Source organism: Rhamphochromis sp. 'chilingali' (assembly GCF_963969265.1).
Source record: "Rhamphochromis sp. 'chilingali' genome assembly, chromosome: 21".
Classification (NCBI taxonomy): domain Eukaryota; kingdom Metazoa; phylum Chordata; class Actinopteri; order Cichliformes; family Cichlidae; genus Rhamphochromis; species Rhamphochromis sp. 'chilingali'.
This window is the reverse complement of record NC_137949.1, coordinates 20,948,758-20,967,950: the sequence shown is the minus strand read 5'-3', so window position 1 is coordinate 20,967,950 and position 19,193 is coordinate 20,948,758. Positions and strand designations below refer to the sequence as shown.

General features: G+C 37.8%; 2 protein-coding genes across 2 annotated transcripts; both read right to left on the bottom strand.

Moving 5' to 3' along the window:
- Positions 1-264: 264 nt before the first annotated feature.
- Positions 265-8,321, bottom strand: eif5a2 (eukaryotic translation initiation factor 5A2). Its single transcript, XM_080869976.1, has 5 exons — positions 8,181-8,321; positions 6,984-7,164; positions 6,749-6,853; positions 3,220-3,351; positions 265-2,827 (listed from the first exon to the last, which is right to left on the bottom strand). Exons 2-5 carry the CDS (start codon positions 7,143-7,145, stop codon positions 2,765-2,767), a joined length of 462 nt encoding a protein of 153 aa, XP_080726102.1. The 5' UTR covers positions 7,146-7,164; positions 8,181-8,321; the 3' UTR covers positions 265-2,764.
- A 1,097-nt stretch (positions 8,322-9,418) lies between these two features.
- Positions 9,419-18,671, bottom strand: slc2a2 (solute carrier family 2 member 2). Its single transcript, XM_080871162.1, has 12 exons — positions 18,601-18,671; positions 15,511-15,606; positions 14,447-14,643; positions 14,154-14,278; positions 13,825-13,940; positions 13,569-13,731; positions 12,965-13,071; positions 12,566-12,646; positions 12,343-12,447; positions 12,019-12,120; positions 11,395-11,598; positions 9,419-11,274 (listed from the first exon to the last, which is right to left on the bottom strand). The coding sequence occupies exons 1-12, from the start codon at positions 18,613-18,615 to the stop codon at positions 11,083-11,085; spliced, it is 1,503 nt and encodes a 500-aa protein (XP_080727288.1). The 5' UTR covers positions 18,616-18,671; the 3' UTR covers positions 9,419-11,082.
- Positions 18,672-19,193: the final 522 nt, after the last annotated feature.

Here is a 19,193-nt window from a genome sequence, read left to right as displayed (position 1 = left end):
GGGCCCTTGTTTGTCAAAGTCTGCCTAATAACTTCATTACACAGGCTCCTCCTGCTTTTTGAGCTTTCATCTGCTAGTTCTTCCACCTCCATGAAGAAGTTACTTCTCACTTTGAAATGTAGCATTAGTCTATTTAGTAAGGTCTTAAGGCAGTAGCCTTTGCTTTTTGCATTCCAGGGTACTGCTGTTACGGTGTTTCAGATCACACACACACACCAAAAAAAAAAAAAAAAAAAAAAAAAAAAAAAAAAAAAAAAGGGGGTGGGGGGTGGGGGGGTAGTTGGAAGCCACGGTTATAATGCCAAAGCTCCACGAGGAGAGACAAATCCCTTTGGGGTTGTGTCAGGAAGGAAATCTGGCATAAAACTCTGCCAAAGCATCACACAATATGGTTTTGGCTCCTGAAATTATGTTCCCATACAAGTAAAATTAATTTGCAATTGCATTTTGTAAAGCCTTAGAAAACATCTTTTCATTTTCAGACCATCAATCAAAATCAGTTGTAAAGCAAAACATCTCTTTTTTGTAAACAAAACCAAGTAGTATTTGCACCTACAACCAACCACTGAATAACAACAAATCTTAATAGGTAACTAAGTGGAAAGACCCTGTTTTCACTGACTAACTCCTGGATATAATTTTCCCACTTGCCAGCCTGCCTCCTTATGCCAACTTTGAACATCTTGCAAAACTGCACAGTGTCTTGTTGGAGAAATTTTAAGTTGTCCATTCCAGTTTAGCTGTAAGGGAACAAAGGTTTTTAGAAGACCAGGTTGCACACTGAATAGGTACAGTATGAATACAATTATTACAAAACACACAATTTGCTGACAGATGTAATGGAATATTAAGCTTAGATTCAAGTCCAAGCAACAAAAACACAAAACAATAATAAAATAATAACATTACAGAGCAGCTGTTGTTGTGCAAAGGAAAAAGAATATCTTCCAATGTTTATTACAACCTGTGTTCACATAAATGTAAGAAGTCTGGTTGTTGTAGATTTTTAGCAATGACCTAACGTCATAACCATCATGTAAACATTTTCTCTACATGGTGTAAGGGACTGGGGGACTTCGGCTACAGAAAGCTACAGTTTTAAATGCATTTGCTTAACTGAGGTTTGAACAGGGTTTGTACAACAACAAAGATTCATGACTAAAAATGAATAGCTAGTGTTAGAATGTATACACACATGGACACTTGTAACCAAAAACCAAAAGGCAGACTAAAACCTCTAACCAGTCTGATTAATTCATCTACACAAGCTAAACAGGAGGGTTTTTGTACACTCTTGAAACAGTATCCAAATGCTCAGCTCAAAAAACAAAACAAGAAAAAAGAAAAAACTGACTGCAATGCTTTAAATTTAGTTAGCAATGCTAATACTCTCAAAACACTACATTCAGTTTTTATTTTCCATTAGGAGGTAGGGGAGAAAACCAACAATACCAGCATATAAATGCAGGTTCTCCAGCAACATTGATGCAGTGCATGTAAACACATTCTGATTTCCTGCCATTACCTGATGTCTCCGAGGAACAGTTTGTGAATGGAGAAGTAATTAACCTAAGCAATATGTAATAAAACTCCTTGTGAGGCATTTTAGACTAGAAAATAGACCTGCTTACTCAACTACTCTGTAACTACCATTTTCCCACTTTTCTAATTTCTGCTCGTCATGAATGTCACAACAAGAATTGGATAACTCAAAGTATAACTTCCACAGATTTTGCTACATCATACAATATTTTGACAATTTCTGCCAAAAAAAGAAAAAAAAAAAGAAAAATGATATCAGTAGCATTCTGAGAATGCGAAATGTACTTGTCAATAGAGACAAAACTGTTGGAATTAAAATAAAGAGTTTAAGACTAAATAGCACATGTTTTTAAGTGTTTTGTTCTTTTAAAATCAGTTTCTATACATCTGACAGCTTGTAAAGGCCTCAAGTGAAAGGAAAGTTTTATAGCATAGAGGAGAATATGGCCCCACCCAATCACCCCATTATGGCCTGTTCAGCTTCATAACAGCTGAGACTGCAAAAAAAAAAAAAAATTTAAAAAAAAAAAAAAAAAAAAAAAAAGGCCCATCTTGAGTCCTGGCTATGAGCTATAGAAATCCTGCCATGAGTAAGTAAAATTCTCATTTACATAAATTCATAGCTGCTAAGGCATGAGTATACTAGTCATGAATGTGCATGCAGATGACTGTGCGTCACTTGTAAAGGCAGGCAGATATAGTCAAGCTACTAATAACGTTAATGCTTTAGGGTCTCTTAACTGTGCAATGATTATAGCTGGAGCAAATATCAGCCAGCTGAATTTGAATTATTTTACGGGAAACATTAAAGAGAATAAATCAGGTACAGCATCTAACCCTGTAAACATAAGCCATGTTTACAGGCATCTGAAAATGTTTAACTTTTTTAAAAATAAAACGTAATTTAAAAGCAAATACACGTAACGAGTACTCAAACAGGAATGTTATGGAGTGCTGAAATATTTGTAGGAAATACTGGAATAATATCAGCACCCACTGCAAAGTTATGCTGTGATGGCAAGGGGAAGATGACTGTTTAGAGAGAATGCCAGTCATGTCTGAGCTTTAGATAGAGAAGAAGCTGACCACGTCCAGTTTCTGGATTTTAGCTGACAGCAGCAAATCTGGTGGCGGTGTGGGGCAAAGGCCAGTAGCTTTGGTGAGGCTCCAAAACCATAATGGAGGATAGGATTGTGAGGTCTCCAGCGTTGTCCTTGACTTATTAGGAAGTCATGGTCTTCGTGCCCACTACATGCTCTTCATCTATAGCTTTTAACACAGAGACCTGAAAATGGAAAGGAATTAAGATCTGGGTCCAGTATTCTCACATCACCTTGATTTTTATGTATATATTTTATGCAAATATGTTTGATCCAGTATGGCATGATGACTTCTCAAATTGATAGGCCAGGACATTTCTACCACTAAAACATGTTAAAGTACACTAGTACACTTTAAAATAGCACATAAGAATACAAGTGTTCTAGACTAACGTAAGGAATTTTTCTTAATTATTACATTATTAAAATGGACACTAAGTAAATATAGTGAAGACAGCAGAGTTCATTTATGACTAAATGAAATGCAATATATCAGAAAATATCCAAATAAATTTGCTTCTAAAATTTATTTGGATTTTAGAACTTTTTTTTTTTTTTTCAGGACACAGGAACTCACCATAAACTGGTCCCCGTTAGTGAACCTCCTCTCAATCTCTTTTCCCAGGTCATTGTCTGGCAATTTAAGGTCCTCTCTGGTTTCTCCGTTGTCATCCATCAGAGCCAAGAAACCATCAGCCACATCAATTACCTAAATTTGCCATTGTAAACAGAATGGAAGAGGTTAATAGTTTAGGAAATCATAAGAGTGATTCAAGTACTTTTTCCTATTGCAATTGCTGTAAACATTAATTTTAATGCTTTCTTCATAACACTGTGGTGATTCACACCAACAGAAAGCATTTACTGTGAAGCAGCAATACACAGAACATTGTGGTTTAGATCAATAACAAAGCCCTAAAAACAAGAAAACGTTTATAAAAATAAAATTAAAAGGAGGCAGTATATATTGTAACTTGACTTTAGGTTAAGACTGGCAATATGACCTCAAATCAAAAATCACAAATTAATTGAACATTTTACCCTCATTCTAATTCATGAATGATTATTTTATATGTAAATATGTTGAACTACTAAAGCTGGGAGATTTTTTTACACTATTATAACTGTGCCTCTAAGTGTTGTAGCTGTATATTGCAGTGGTTTCACCTAAAATATTAAAAGAATGTCTTTTGTCACTATACACATGAGATTCTCCTACCCAGTGCAGACATGTGGGAAAAGAAGAAGGGGGGGGGGGGGGGGGGGGCACTATATACATATGAACAGTCCTAATTCAAAAAAATATCCATTATACAAATATACAAATTAGGGCTGTGCAATATGTCCCAAAATCTCATATCCCGATATAAGACATTTCTCATCCCGATAGCGACATACCACAAAATAGTGCATTTTCTGTAAATTCTGCGAATCTCGGGGAATTCTATTTGTGTGAAGTGTTTTCAGTTGGCCGTCGTGTACCTGGAGTCGAGTGTTTTGACTGATCCATGAAACTGCTGCGGGGAAAAGCCTTTTCTCAAGTTTGAGTCTAAGGTTTATTTTGAGCACCTAATGACTCTTTTTTTTTTTTTGCTTCTCATCTGTAAACTCTCCACACTCTTACACATGAGTCTTGCGTAGCTAGTAGAAGTGGTTTGTCGTGTTTGAGTCTGTGGTGGGGACTGGTTTGCGGCATAATTTGCATAGTACAGTTTTCTGGTTCGTGTCAGACTTTTCATAACCAAACTATATCCATGCTACAGAGGTAGCCCCTCGTTTAGGAATAAGATCCGTGATTTGTTTTGACTGGTTTTTCTGTTTGGACCTACCTGGTTCTCCCTCATCTCCACTGGCTATGTTGGTATTCTCTGTGGTGACCATCCAAACAAGGAAAAGATCTTGCCGTAAACATTGTACTTTGCAACATCACGAAACTAACGACAGCGTATAATATGAAACGATAGACATTTTAATTTCAACATCTGATATATTTCGTCATATCGCACAGCCCTAATACAAATATTGGGAAAAAATAACACTTCATTTCTAATTTTTATGCATTTACCGTGTGGGTTATATATTGCACAGTGGTATTCTGGGCTAGAGGAAAAACCCTATTATTTTATACATACTACAACCAGAAGGAACTAGTACCTGATGCCAATTACATGGAATTTACGAGATTATTAAGTTAGTGACACCAAATTAAGGTAGAGCTGGGCGATAGAACGATAACGATATGTATTGCGAAATAACTTTTTCTCGATAGAAAAATTAAACTATTGCGATAGGCCTCGCCGCTCTTGTCCTCTTTAAAAAAAAAAAAAACAAAAAAAAAAACAGCCAATCCAAATTAAGTAGCGCAGAACCGAACCAATCACAGCCTCAGCATCACGTCGCGTGACTTGTTACATATAGCACAAGTGCCAAGCCGCACATGTGTATTTGTTTGGGAAGCAGCCAGCCGCTTTGCCGCCCGGGTAATGGAGGAAATGAGTGTGCCGACTAGAGAAAAATCAACCGAGAGCGTGACCGAAGGTTACTGAAGAGAACACAGATGATGGTTCCAATGCCGGAGAGATTGTCGAACGGAAGAGCCATAGAAGTTCCGTAGTGTGAAGGTATTTTGGCCATTTCAAGTCTGAGAAAAAAAAACAGTAGCGCGCACTGTAAATTGTGCCGAAAGCAAGTCTGGAAATACAATAAACCGGTGCATGCTCAATCTCTGACTGGAAGCGCTAATTCGTCATTCGGCTTTTGTCAGACTAAAGTAACTGTTAAAACTGTTTGAAAAGCTAAGCTATACAACAAGGAGAGATTGAGAATTTCCTTTTAGTTCTCAGTTTATTTGATATTGACAAAAGTTAGTCAATTTTGTCTGTTCTTCTGTAAAACAAACTAAGATTTATTTTTAGAATTAATATTTTGTTTCTAAGTGGAATTGACAATTTAGTAGTCTGTTTTGTTTGTTCTATTTTGAAACTTAAACGCTTTAGCAGCTGCCTTTTGTGTAGTTTGCAAGATTTGCCTTTATTTATCTGAAAAAGTCTCATGTTCCTTAAGTACATCTACCCTGTTGAACTTATTATGGGAAATAAATATTTAAATCAAAACAAGCTGCTGATTATTTCACATTTTACTTGTGAGCAACGGCACATTTAAATCTTACAAATATAGTTATTTGGCTTATATCGTGATAGATATCGTTATCGCCTGAAATGAAAAAACATATCGTGATATGAAAAAAATCTTATATCGCCCAGCTCTAATTTAAGGTAACAGTAGTATAATTTTTACATCTGTGTATCATTTGATGTTGCTACAAGATCCAGATGATGCAATTCCCAAACAGTGCAAGATGGCTGATTACTCACTTTGAACTCAGTATAGATCAAGCCCCCGTCTTAGGTTTTGGGTCTCACATAACTATTATTTAACATCCCCAGTATCTGCTGCATTTGCAGTTACAGCAATTATCATTTCTCATTCAAATTTAAACTTAGCAGTCTAGCAATGTGCTCTGTCATTCTTTGTTGTGCATGTGCCTATCAGGGACAGTGTCATGTACAGTCTTTAATTCTAAACCATTACCAAAAAAAAAAAAGTGCACACTACGTGGAAAAGCACCTAGACAACCGCAGACACCAAAGAAGTTGTGAAGTGTATGGTCTGGGTGGCACATCTATACAAAGCCTGAAATCTGTCACGTGGGCCTCTATACATCCATAGGTAGAACGTAACATAATAAACCACCACCAGGAAAATGCAAATTATAAGACTCATTTGCTACATAGAAGATTTCATTATACGAAGAAAAAGATGCATTTTCTGAAAACTACGGCCTCTAAATAGCCCAACAGTTAGAGAAGACTGCTTATTGGTCAATCCAAAACCTGACCGACCAGTCTGATGCCTGTATATATTTTTTTAAACATACTGAAGCAACACTTCAGCTCTGATAAATGAGACACACCCCTTCAGCAGTCAAACCATTCATTCCTTTCACGCTTTAAACAAATTTCCAAACAGTTACTACTCTTTAGTACTAAATTGTTTAACCTGCACAGCAAGCAATATTGCAAGATATGTCCAAAAGAAACATTCACCTGATAGTCTTTCCTTGTTATATTTGGAACATCCATGTTGTGGGTAGATGGGCAGATATCTTCATACTTTTTCTGTGTAAAGATGTCAAGTCCAGTAAGGTGAACCTGGGAACAATGAACTGATTAGAGCTTACCTTGTGCCAAAGAAGCATTCTGTATTACTTGTACAACTGAGACCCATCAGGCTAAAGTTCCTTAAGCGCTGAATTCTAAAGTATAGACAAAGTGGTTTTACCTTTGCATGTCCATGCTTGCCAGTCTTGGAGGTAGACATGTCAACTATCTTACAGGGACGTCCTTTCAGCATGACATAGCCATTCTTCCTCAGTGCAGAGCACTGCATTGGGTATGTTGTAGAGGCCCCAGCATCAGCAGTGGAGAAATCATCATCTGCCATAGTGGATCCACAGGTTGTACTGTATCACCAGGATACATTTTTTTTAAATTAAAAAAATATATACAATAAAAAATAACAATGATAATAAGATGATGATTTAACAAAGAATTTGGTTAATATGATTTGTATAGTGTCAAAAACCAATGGCCCATTGCAAGTTTACAAGAGGAATTATATAAGTGACATTAAAAAGTGAGTAATCAGCACAGATTTCCAGATTATAAACATGACAACTTAGCTCAATCTATCACAATTCAATACTTGATCTAATGTCAGCCATCCCTTTCGAATTACTTTGAGTTTGTTTACTTTGCATTTGTTTTAAAATAATTATTGCATTATTCTAAAAGTTCAATAAAGCTATAATTTTAACATGCATTCCCCAAACTAGTGTAAACATTTCTAGGCGTTGCACCCATACACGGTATCCAAGCTGCCTGCTATCCACCCGAAAAGCTAACGGCTAACGTCATATGTGAATGTGCTAAATCTATTTGGACACCAAGCTGTTGGGTTCCCAAATGTTCCCATAAACACTACTAAGTGGAAAAAAAATAATACTCCAACACGGTAACTTGTCAGCCACCCTTTTCGTTCACTGGGTCAAAACAAAAGGTCGCGTTTTTCTCACACTGGCTAGGCTGCTAAGGTTAGACAAGCCCCATTAACGACCTAGCAGGTTACGTGGCAGCTGGGCCAGATGATCATCCGCCACTACAGCTTTAAAACAGTACGCTAACCGCACCTTCATCCTGTCCCTTTTCTGTCATAGTTAGCCACGTTAGCTCGCTAACCCAACCTACATCCACTGACACTGGATAACGATACTGCTGCTAATGTTAGCTTGACAACAGTGCTAAATAAAAACCTCAACGAGCGCCCACTAATTCCAAGTTACCGACAAACTGTCGAGATAACGAATGCATCACAGTGTTAGAGATGAGGTGAGTTTTCATTACACCGCAAACAAGCGCTGCACATAACGTCAGCGCTACTGTCAAAAATATTAAACTTGAGCCTGAACATTTAGCTTACCTTATATCTTAAAGAGAAAAGGGAGAGTCACTTCGCATGCGTGGAGCTTTTGTACCGCATGAGAAGCGGAGAGGGCAGGTACGGGCTCCGGTGGCATGTGTGACGTGTTAGTAGGAGGAGGGTGGGGGCGCTCATATAAACGTTGCAACGTTATGCGCTGGAGCGCAGTGGCTTCCTGGAGGTAACTTCCGCCCTGCCTTGCACACCTGTACAGACCTATCCAAAAAAGCCTTTTTTTTTTTTTAAAGTCCCCCTGCATCAACAGTAGGCTATATGAAAACTAGTGAAGTGTTTTAAAGCATTTATGAGCTCATTTAATTCGAATCTTCAAATCAAATCATGTAAAACAGGGACCCCTACATAATAAGTACACCCAGGTCCACATTTTTGGGCAAAGCACAGTTTTTGTAGTTTTGATTCTGTACACCATCAGAATGGTTTTTAAATCAAACAGTCAAGACATGCTGTGCTTGAAGTTCAGACCTTCAGGTTTAATTCACTGGGTTTAATGAAAATAGTGCATTACTGTTTAGAAATTACAGCTATTTTTATGCATGGTCCACTAGAGGCTCAAAATTAATTTGATAAGCTTTTTTAAAATAAATATTTTTAAATATACTTTGCATGCAGTGTATGAAGTCTAGAGGGCATGGACATCACTAAATGTTGCATTTCCTCCTTTGAAATGCTCTGATAGGCCTTTATTACAGCCACCTTACTGCTTGTTTATGGGTATCTCTGTCTTTAATTTTCTTTTCCCTAATTGAAAAGCATGCTCTACTGGAGAGATTAGGAAAAGAGATTGATAAGAGATTGCTTTTTCAGAGCTGTTCAGGCTTTTTGAGATGTTTTCTGTCTAATCTGGCCTTCTTGTTTTGTGTTTTGTACACCCTCTGTATTTCTGTTCATGAAGACATCTCTTGAATGTAGACCTTGACAATTATATACCTCCTTGAGAGTGTTCTTGACATGGTTAGATGTTGTGAAGTTGTTTTTTTTTATTCCAAAGATAGAATTTATGATGATCCATCTTTTGGTGTTGCTGAGCTAATCAGTGCAGGCAGATAAATTCAGTCCAGAGTTTCCATGATGTCTTCATTTGCCGTTTGTCCATCAGTGAAATGTAATAAAACAGCGAAATGAAAATTGTGATTTAAAATACTTCTTTCATTTTTTCTTGTACAAAGAAAATCAGACAAAATATTTTCTTAAAAGCATAACATATATGGCCTGTTAACTTGTAATGTGAACATTAAAATTTATATATATTTCTCTAGGGCAAAGGTTGTTATTGTTGTGGTTAAAGATAAACATAGATAGAGAAAGCACCATCCTGTGTTTCCATGTGTGCATTAACCCATGATGATTTTAATTTACAACACAACAGTGGTGCTTATACAGTGAAGTGATGACACTGACAACTGCAAATTGGTCTTGAATTATTCCCTGGGTGTTGCTGGGGGCTGCGTAAAACAGATTGTGTTTCAGGGTAAGCAGATGTGTCTGAAAGCAAAGTAAATTTCTTCTATTATCAGTTAAACACCCATCTCCAACCATCTGTTCTCTGAACTCCTTGACTCTTTGCATGGAATTTCCAAAGTGAATGGTCTTTTTTGTGTGTTGCTACATACTGTAAACACACAAAGTTCCTCCATTTTTCCGTTTTTCTTTTTTTTTTTTTTTTTACAGGTGCACTTTGTAAGATGATGCAGAAATTAATAATAATAATTATAATATAAATCTTTATCAGTCTTTAAAATCACATCTAATACGTCACTTCAATCTAAACTGAGTATAAATAAATGTTCTTTCAAATTCACGTAATTTAACATCACAACAGGGACTACACCATGATTAGCTTTCAAAGCACTGATCAGTTTTACAAAGTAAACAAAGGCTTGCACTCACTATTAATATAATCACTGGGTAACTTCATTTGTGTAAGACACATACATGGATATACATACATTATTCTGCAGATTAAAGGTGACATATTAAACAACCAGTAACAATAGACATAATAAGTTTCTGAATGGCAGCTAAACATTCATACAGCATAGTCATACACTTTAATAGTTTGTTGTCTCTTGTGTTTCAAGTTATAACTTCAGTGCTGTTTCATTAGCTCATTCATTAAGTTTTAAGTTTTTTCATGCTTTAATGCCAATAGCCAGCACTATTTTTTATAACCACTTGGGGGCAGAAGATGAAAGCTGATAAGCTGAGTATTTTACACACTAGCACAAAGAGCAAAATTAGTATTAATTTGAAACCAAGGATGAATTCAAATCCAATATTCATTCTCCTTTTTGCTCTATTTTTTGCTCTCCCCTTGTTCATATGCCGACATCTAGCTCTTTAGCTCCTAAATATGTCAGTATTCATAAGCCAGTCTCTATTCAGTTTTGGTCTTGAGTAGGTAGTTTACATTTAGTTTATATACTTAAAAATAATAATGTGCAGTGGCTGTAAATATCATTATGAGGATGATAAAAGAGAACCAAAACAGTAGTAAGTATCCTGGAAACTAACGATGCTACACATATAAACTAAGTTTCGTAGAGCTGAGGTGAACTGCAGAGTTGGGTTGTAATTTTCTGTAGTCAGTCATGTCATGTTATTTGTTGTCAGTGTAAAATGATTGTAGCTTCTCTGAAAGTTTCCCTCATATTTTGATAAAATGTAAACCTTTCTCCATGCATAACGGAAACATGACACTTTCCAACATTTCAGCGTTGGTTTTTGTGTAGTTCACAAGCCTTAAAAAATTTCTCTTTAACAAATCAGGTGGTCGTTATAACGCTAAATTGATAAGTGTGTGATAAACGAGCATCTAGGAAATAATATCGAATATACACTTGTATATCATAGAATAAGACTTCAAAAGCAAACAGCTTTTGTTTTAGGCATTTGTGGATGATTTAAGCTCTTGCAGTTCACTATTATCTGTAGGGATCCAACGTCCCTTGTGGAAGATAGCAGCAATCTCTTCAAAGGATTTGCCCTTGGTTTCCGGCACCCGAAAATAAATAAATAGTACGAAGCCAAGAAGCAGCACGGCAAACAGGATGAACACGTAAGAACCCAACCAATCCTGATGAGAAATATTAAAAACACAAATCAGGAATTATTAGTGAAGCTGAGATATGTCAACCTATTTGGGTTCACGAGAAGCACAAGTTTACATTGCCTATGTGTGTCTTTTCCCCCTCACCTGTATATACTGAAAGGTCATGCCTATGATGAAGTTGCAGGTCCAGTTACAGCAGCCAGCTAGAGCAATAGCAGCAGGTCGAGGTCCCTGGCTGAACAGTTCAGCCACTATGAACCACGGAATGGGACCAGGCCCAATCTCAAAGAAACTTACAAAGAGGAAGATAGCTGACATGCTGACGTAGCTCATCCACGAATATTCATTCTGGAGGAAAGAGCACATCAATCAAGAAAAACATTTTTATTCAAATTTATGGACATTAAAAAGGAAAAAATGCGCTTTGAGCACTTTTTGTTACTTTCTGTTCATAGGCGTGTCTCACTGAGTATGCACAAGAAATGTAGGAGCTCTCTCTGTAGAACCCAACCTTCCAGCTATTTTTTCTGGCTTTATTCCCGACTCAAAATGACATCTGAACTTAACACATAATAATATTCTATAATTATCTTTAAATGTAATTATGCAATTGCCTGTTTTATACAGTCTTTTTGTTTGCTTTACTTTTAAAATACAGACTGATAAACAAGTTGATCAAGATATCAACAGTGATGTAACTTTTCTGCACTACATAATATGATCAAAGCATTGCAAAAAGACTGAAGGTGTGAATCTGAAGTGACAAACCTGCAATTTGAGGCCCACTGTCATGGCAACAGCACAGCAACACATTCCCCCAAGACCAACCAGAGTTAGGGTGCGTCTGCCAGCCCTGTCCACCAGTGCCACCTGGAACACATATATACATATAAATGTGTGTGTGTGTGTGTGTGTGTGTGTGTGTGTGTGTGTGTGTGTGTGTGTGTGTGTGTGTGTGTGTGTGTGTGTGTGTGTGTGTTTACATGTATGTAACAGTGTGTAGATTGAAGAAACAATACTATGCCAGTACATGGTTCCTGTTTTACATTTTTTGCAAGTTTATGTGTGTTTTGTATTCATATTGCTACTCACAGACACCATAGTGAAGATCATGTTGATGACCCCGACTCCTATAGTGGCATAAACTGGATGACTGACACCAGCTCGAGAGAAGATAGCCGTAGAGTAGTAAAAGATCTTAAAGAGAAAACAAGCAAAGGTTTTCTTGACACTCTGAGTGGTTGCATACTCAGGAAAAGTCACAGGTCTGTAGTCAATTAACTCAGACAGAGTTAAAACTGCTTTTTCCACTCACAGCATTGATGCCAGACAACTGCTGGGAGAGGTGCATCATGAGGGCAACAACCAGCTGTTTTCTGTATACAGAAGAGCAGATCTGGGAGAGAACAGACAAAAGTGAAATATTGTTTTAAAAAAAAACAACTTTTTTTTTTTGATAAATTTGTGTGAATGGTGTTTTTTTTCTCCCTATCTTTGGGGAATTCAGTGGAAATACCAGAATGCTGTATTATACACTCAGAAATATTCTGGTTGCAATATTATTTCTAGTGGCTCAGGCTATTTGAAATACAAAAATAACTGTTTTAAAGCCATAAAACCTGAACTTTTCTTTTGAGGTGCTGCTGAAATATTGACATTTTGTGAAAATGAATGGTAAACGGTGTATAAACAATAAAACTGCACAGACACCTACCAAAGAAAAGATAGAGACTCTGGCCTCTTTGTTTGCCTCTTCTTTTTCCCTTCTCATCTCTTCCAGATCCATAGTTGGATCATACGGCCCCTTTAGACGACACAGACCTGAAACAAATCATAAAATTTTCCAATTCCTTACTTAAATAACTGTTGTAGGACTATAATTTAAAATGTCCTGTACAGTTAAAAACATGCTTTTAAAAATGGCTTTAATATGGGAGGCAAAATGCTGGCGTTAATTGTTTGAGTGTTCCTGGAGAGCAGAAAAGCACTATAAAAGAATCAGTAAATGTGCCAAAAAGTATTGCCAGAGAAAAGTAAAAGCTATTTAGGAATCTTGGAAATTCAGTTATTCGCCATATTGCCAGGAGTTGCCAGGAGTGCCTATCAAGGTCTCCAAAAATAATAAAAACACTTCCCCGGTGTCCTGTTTTTTGGTCTTTTTGTTTTTGTTATCCTCTATTTTTACTCTTTGTTCTAAGCTAAACAAACCAGCTGCCAACAGTGTGTCTAATACCTCTCATGTGCAATAATTTACCCAAGCGTACTGCCAAAATATACATTTGAAAGTTCCACGATGAGGAGTAAGTTTCTGTACTTACTTTGTCGAGCCTCTTGCTCCTTGCCCAATAGGATGTAAAGGTATCGTGGACTCTCAGGACAAAGAGGCAGCAGAAGGGATTGTAATATTGCTGGAGCTCCAGACAGCCCAAGCAACAGGGGCCACATTTTATCATTACCAAGCGCAAAATCCAAACCTATTACCTGCATCAACATATACATTTCAGATTATATCCTCCATGTGCTCTTGAGCAAAGATGATGTGCATGTACATGTGCGTGGATGACTGTAGCTCACCTGGCTGATTAGAATGCCAATGACAACAGCGAGCTGGTGTAATGCTCCCAGAGCCCCTCTGTAAGCTTTTGGTGCAATCTCCCCAATGTACATAGGGACTAGCCCAGATGCCAGACCTTAAATATGCATTATAAGTGAAACCATTTAAATTAATACATTTGCAGTTACAGATACGACAGTATAACAAGACTGTTGTTTAATGTCCATGTGCAATTTAGGAACTCTTGTTCATTTAGAAATCCCAGCGCAGTGTTTCCATAAAACCCTTAAACACTGTGATTTCATTATGTGAGTGTTGATTGAAGACTGTAAGATGTTCGTTAATGTACCACAATAGAAACCCATAACAGCGCGGCCTGAGATGACCATGATGTGTGGCTTCCACATCTTACAAAGACCCATCAGCAGTCCAGCTGCTACAGCCAGAACATTGACCATTAACATCCCTTTTACCCTGCAAAACAAGAGAAAGTAAACTGACAGTTTAATACAAAAAATGTTCCTCCCTAAACTTGCTACATCACTCCTGTCGTTAGTCTAATCATTTTCCATACTCTAGCTTTTAGTTTTTTAACCAAATTTGTTTCACTTGTGCCATTTTAATTCATTTTTCTTTTCTTACCTCCCTTTCAGATCACCCACAAATCCAACCAAGAAGGAGGATACCATGCCACCGATGGAGAAGATTGCCACTGACAATGACCAATACATGATCACAGAAGGGTGGTGACCTGGGTCTTCTTCTGTGATGTTTTCTGATGAACCAGCAGCCCTTTCTGTCCACACACCCAGGGACTGGCCATAACTCTTTTCAATGATCTACAATACAGACACAGACATGTTATGAAACAGTACGAGGAAGGCTGCAAACATAGAGATAGACTTGACTCAAAATTTGCTTGCACAAATAAATACAAATATGTTGCATCCAAACGTGAAGTCCTATAGGGAGAAAATCCACCATGAACATCCCTCAGTATACACAGTTTATACAAATGTATAGACAGATTTTGTTTTTTCACCACATTTCATAACAGTGTACAAAGAAGTTTCATCAAAGCACAGACAGTACATTAGTTAATTTTTTCTTCATTCATTTAATCATTTTCTTAACTTTTTGATGTTCATTACAAAGTTGCAATATTGATGATATACTGATATATATAAAAGTTTTTAAATTTCAAATCTTCTGTAGTGAGGTGGTAGTGGAACCTGGCAGATTCTGGTTCACTATTCGGTGATGTTTTACCTGCTAAAACTATTCAGTTAGATTTAGGAAAAGATTATTATTCGGTTTCAAATACGCCCACTCAAGCACTAACACTACACTGAAAGTTAAATGTACTGAGCGTGTAGAGGATCTTCCCAAGTGTGTATATGTGTGCTATAGTAATCAGAAGGTCATTTTTATCATCTCTTACAGTCCATGACTAAATTGGACAGAATGTAAACTTGCAACAATGGACAATAAGATTATTTTCAAACTTCACTGTCATTTCATTATTTAAAAATCCTATATCAGTCAATCTCTACTTCCCAGTCATCCAGTCTAGTGCTAAATAGAAACCTTACCTTACCTAACAATGTAATCAAAAAGCACCAAATTGCTACAGAATTTTACATCCCTCTTGTTCACCCTGGCTGGCAGGGACAATTGGGTAGCTTAGTAAGGGTGAAGTAGTCTACCTTTTGGGGTGCGTTGATGACTCCAAGACTGTATCCAAACTGTAGGGATCCCAGAGTGGCTGTGAACACAGCCAGAGCTAGAGTGCCTGTTAGCTGCTGCAGAAGTGAACAGTAATGATGAGTCCACAGAAATTAATAGACGAACAAACACAAGCTGCTTTATTTATAATAAACTCAGTGTTATTTCACAGTAGAAATAAAAATACAGTGCTGTGCGAAGGTCTGGAGCCACCTCTCAGTTCTTTATACAACACTATGGCTAACCCAATAACAGCCAGTTATTGAAACATGCAAATATACATGGAAATACAATCTATAAAGCAAAAATAAAGTTTATACAACTCCAATAAACTTGAAAGTGAATATTTGGTATGACCACCCTTATATAACCCATGTCATAAGCTGTGGTGGACCTCCCCGGAAATGTAATTACATGTCACACTGACAACTACTGTGATTAGCCTATTACGTAGCATCTCAACAGGAGTAACTATCAAGATATAAATTCCCTGATGTCAGGAAATTGCTGAAGGAGATTGTAGAAACTACTGGAATGGATTCAAGAAGAAGGGGGTGGGGGACAAGTGGGGACCCAGGAGGGAAAATGCCCCACCCTTTTATATATTTTTTTATTGTGGCTGGCACCAAGACACAACCACAGGTCAATTAATATACAGATAAGCATGAATGCCAGTGAGAGCACTGGCCACTTACATTGGTTACATAGCAGTCTTTACAGAGATTCACTGCAATCTCAGTCAGCCAAAATATATAATCTCTCCAGCATGTCCTGAGCTTGTAGGTCATACCCAAAAAAGAGGCATTTGGGAGGCATCCTGGTCTGATGCCAATGCCACCTCAGCAGCCGCCTTTCAGTGAAGAGGAATAGCAACTCTACTCTGAGCCTCTCCCACATGACCAAGCTCGACACCCTATGGCTAAGGCTAAGCAAAGACACCCTTCAGAGAAGAGAAAACTCATTCCTGCTGCTTGTATCCACAATTTTATTTTGTTGGTCACTGGCCACAGCTCATGGCCACAGGTGGGAGTAGGACCCTAGATCAACCTATAAAGCTTGAGATTTGCTTTTAAGCTCAGCTCCTTTAACTCAGCTCTCTGTCGAACTCCTGCTCCATTCTCCCCTCACTTGTGAACAAGACTCAGAGATCTTTAAACTACTCAATTTGGGGCAGGAACTCATCTCTGACCCAAAGTGGGCAGTCTACCATTAACCGAGAGCCATGGCTTTGCACTTGGAGGTGCTAATTCCCATTTCCTGCCAGTCACTTCACATTCAGCTCCAAACTGCTCTAACACAAGCTGGATGTAACTTCCTGAATGTTCAAGTTCAAGTTCAATTCAGATTGATGTATATAGCACCACAACACAACAGCAGGCACTTCAAGGCCCTTTGCATTGTAAGGTAAAGAGTGTACATTAGCAGAGAAAATCTCAAAAACAAATGACCTCCTGTGAAAAAGATGGCAACAGTGGGAATGGAAAATTCAAATTTAAAAGGAAGAAAACTCTGGCAGAACCAGGCTTAGGAAGGGGCAGTCATCTGCCATGACTGGCCAAGGGTGAGGGGAGGAAGACAGCACAAAAGACACATTGTGAAAGAGACCCAGAGAATAATAATTACTAATCTCAGACAGAGTGGTGTTTGAACACCCAGTGATTAAAAAAGGGGAGCGAATGAGAAACATTCAGGCCCCAGCAGCTCAGGCTTTTTGCAGCATAACTAAGGGAGTATTCATGGTCACCTAATCTATATCTTTTATCAAAAAAGAAAATTTTATGCCTAATCTTACAAGTAAATATCTGTCTCCCATAAACAAACTGGGAGCTGGTTCCAAAGAAGAGGGCCCCAAAAACCTGCATCCCATATGACTTTGAAATATCCTTTTAATATTCTCATTATATACTACACAAAACAGTAAGAGAACCAACTAATCTGGAAAAAGCAGAGCTAATATCCAGAGTCCATGAAATCTGACCCCCTCTACGGGAACAGAAGCAACTAAAAACAACAGAAGCTGAACACAGTACAGACAGTTATAGCGCAAACATTTGCCTAATGATAAGCTCAGGGCATGCTGGCATGGGACAGGAGGAGTAAACAATTGCTGCTTTCCTACCTTTTGGGGGAGGAAAGGTAACATTTTTTTTTCAAGTACATTTTCCAGCTGAGCGTTAGACAGTCAGATCAACAGGTAGAGCATTATTCGCTCTACCTGCTTAGGCTGTTACTGCTACATTGCTCCATGACACCCAAATGGCTCTCTCTAGTAGGCAGGACATCTCCAAATTTCAGATAACCTCCAGTCTGGGATGAATGCAGCAGTGGAGTCCTTCTTCTTTAAAATGACAGACAGATATTGATACCCTTTGATCCCATTACAATTTATATAATACTGATCATTGATAACTGACTTTATGACCCATTGTACATTATCGGTGCTAGTTTCAATCTTTATGCAAATGTACAAGGGTTGGAAACTTGCAGTCAGCTGAGACTGAAGAAGTCACTTGGATGAGTGAAAATGCTACACCCACATGTACAGTGAATAACAAAATAAATAAAAACATGAATACTGTCATGTATTCCTGAAGAAGAAGAATAAAATTGAAGAAGGTCTAGCTCCTGAGGTATCCAGGCAGCAGGAATAAACACCAAACAGCAGAAATATATACAGACAAGAGGAGGACATACAAAAAAAGAGAAAGGCACACAAAAGAGGCAAAATGTAAAGAAATGAGGGGTGGCTCAAAGAGTTACTCCTTTATTCACCATTTCTGTAAATAAATGCTTTCACACAAAAGTAATTAAACAAGTTTAAGGTCTCTTTGAAGCAGACACATAATTTTAATCACGAGAGTGTCTTAAGCAAGGTAATAATGCAAGCAGGACGCCCTGATGATTAAAAGCCAGTGTCCTCTCGTTTAACAGTCTCTAAGCTTTAAGCATCTTTACGCCAACGACACCTGCTTTCAAACACTGCTTTCCATGAACCAGTAAAAGGAGATAGATATGTAGCCATTTATAAAGCGCAAAGAATGTAAAGAATGTACATGTCCAAATACGCTTACCTTTCCCGTCTTCATGCTGGGTCCAAAGTGTCAGGAGTTTAGCAATGATCAAGCAGCATGCCTGATTACACTGTGTCCACTGACTAAAGACAAAACACACACATGGCACATGCACATAGATGCACACACATCCCAGGAAGACCTTTTACAAATAAATGAAGCAATAATATTCCTGATTTCAATGCACAAACCTACATACTACTATAGTATATCATATTTATGGCAAGTATAATGAGACAACGAAGAATTTACGTTGAAAAGTTCTGATCTAAAGATCTTCTGTGTGGTGCTTCCACTTGATTATTATGAAACATGACGTTTATATTGCAATTAAATATGGAATCCAAAGTTAGCATATTGTTGCTAAAAAATGCTTTTCTTGATAGGAGCAATGACATTATCTTTCTCTTCCTCTCACTCTTACACACACACACACACACACACACACACACACACACACACACACACACACACACACACACACACACACACACACACACACACACACACATTTGCTGTTAATGATATACTTGAGTGCTGGACTGGACAAAGTCTGAGGATCAGACGTGATACGAATGTGCAAACTTGCAAAA

Coding starts and splice junctions, on each gene's coding strand:
- eif5a2 (XM_080869976.1), bottom strand. CDS start 7,145: ATGGCAGATGATGATTTCTCCACTGCTGATGCTGGGGCCTCTACAACA. Junction 6,854..6,983: donor GCAAGCATGGACATGCAAAG/GTAAAACCACTT, acceptor CATTGTTCCCAG/GTTCACCTTACTGGACTTGA. Junction 3,352..6,748: donor TAACAAGGAAAGACTATCAG/GTGAATGTTTCT, acceptor TGGCAAATTTAG/GTAATTGATGTGGCTGATGG.
- slc2a2 (XM_080871162.1), bottom strand. Junction 14,644..15,510: donor TCATCAACGCACCCCAAAAG/GTAGACTACTTC, acceptor TCTGTATTGTAG/ATCATTGAAAAGAGTTATGG. Junction 13,732..13,824: donor TTGGCATTCTAATCAGCCAG/GTGAGCTACAGT, acceptor ATGTTGATGCAG/GTAATAGGTTTGGATTTTGC.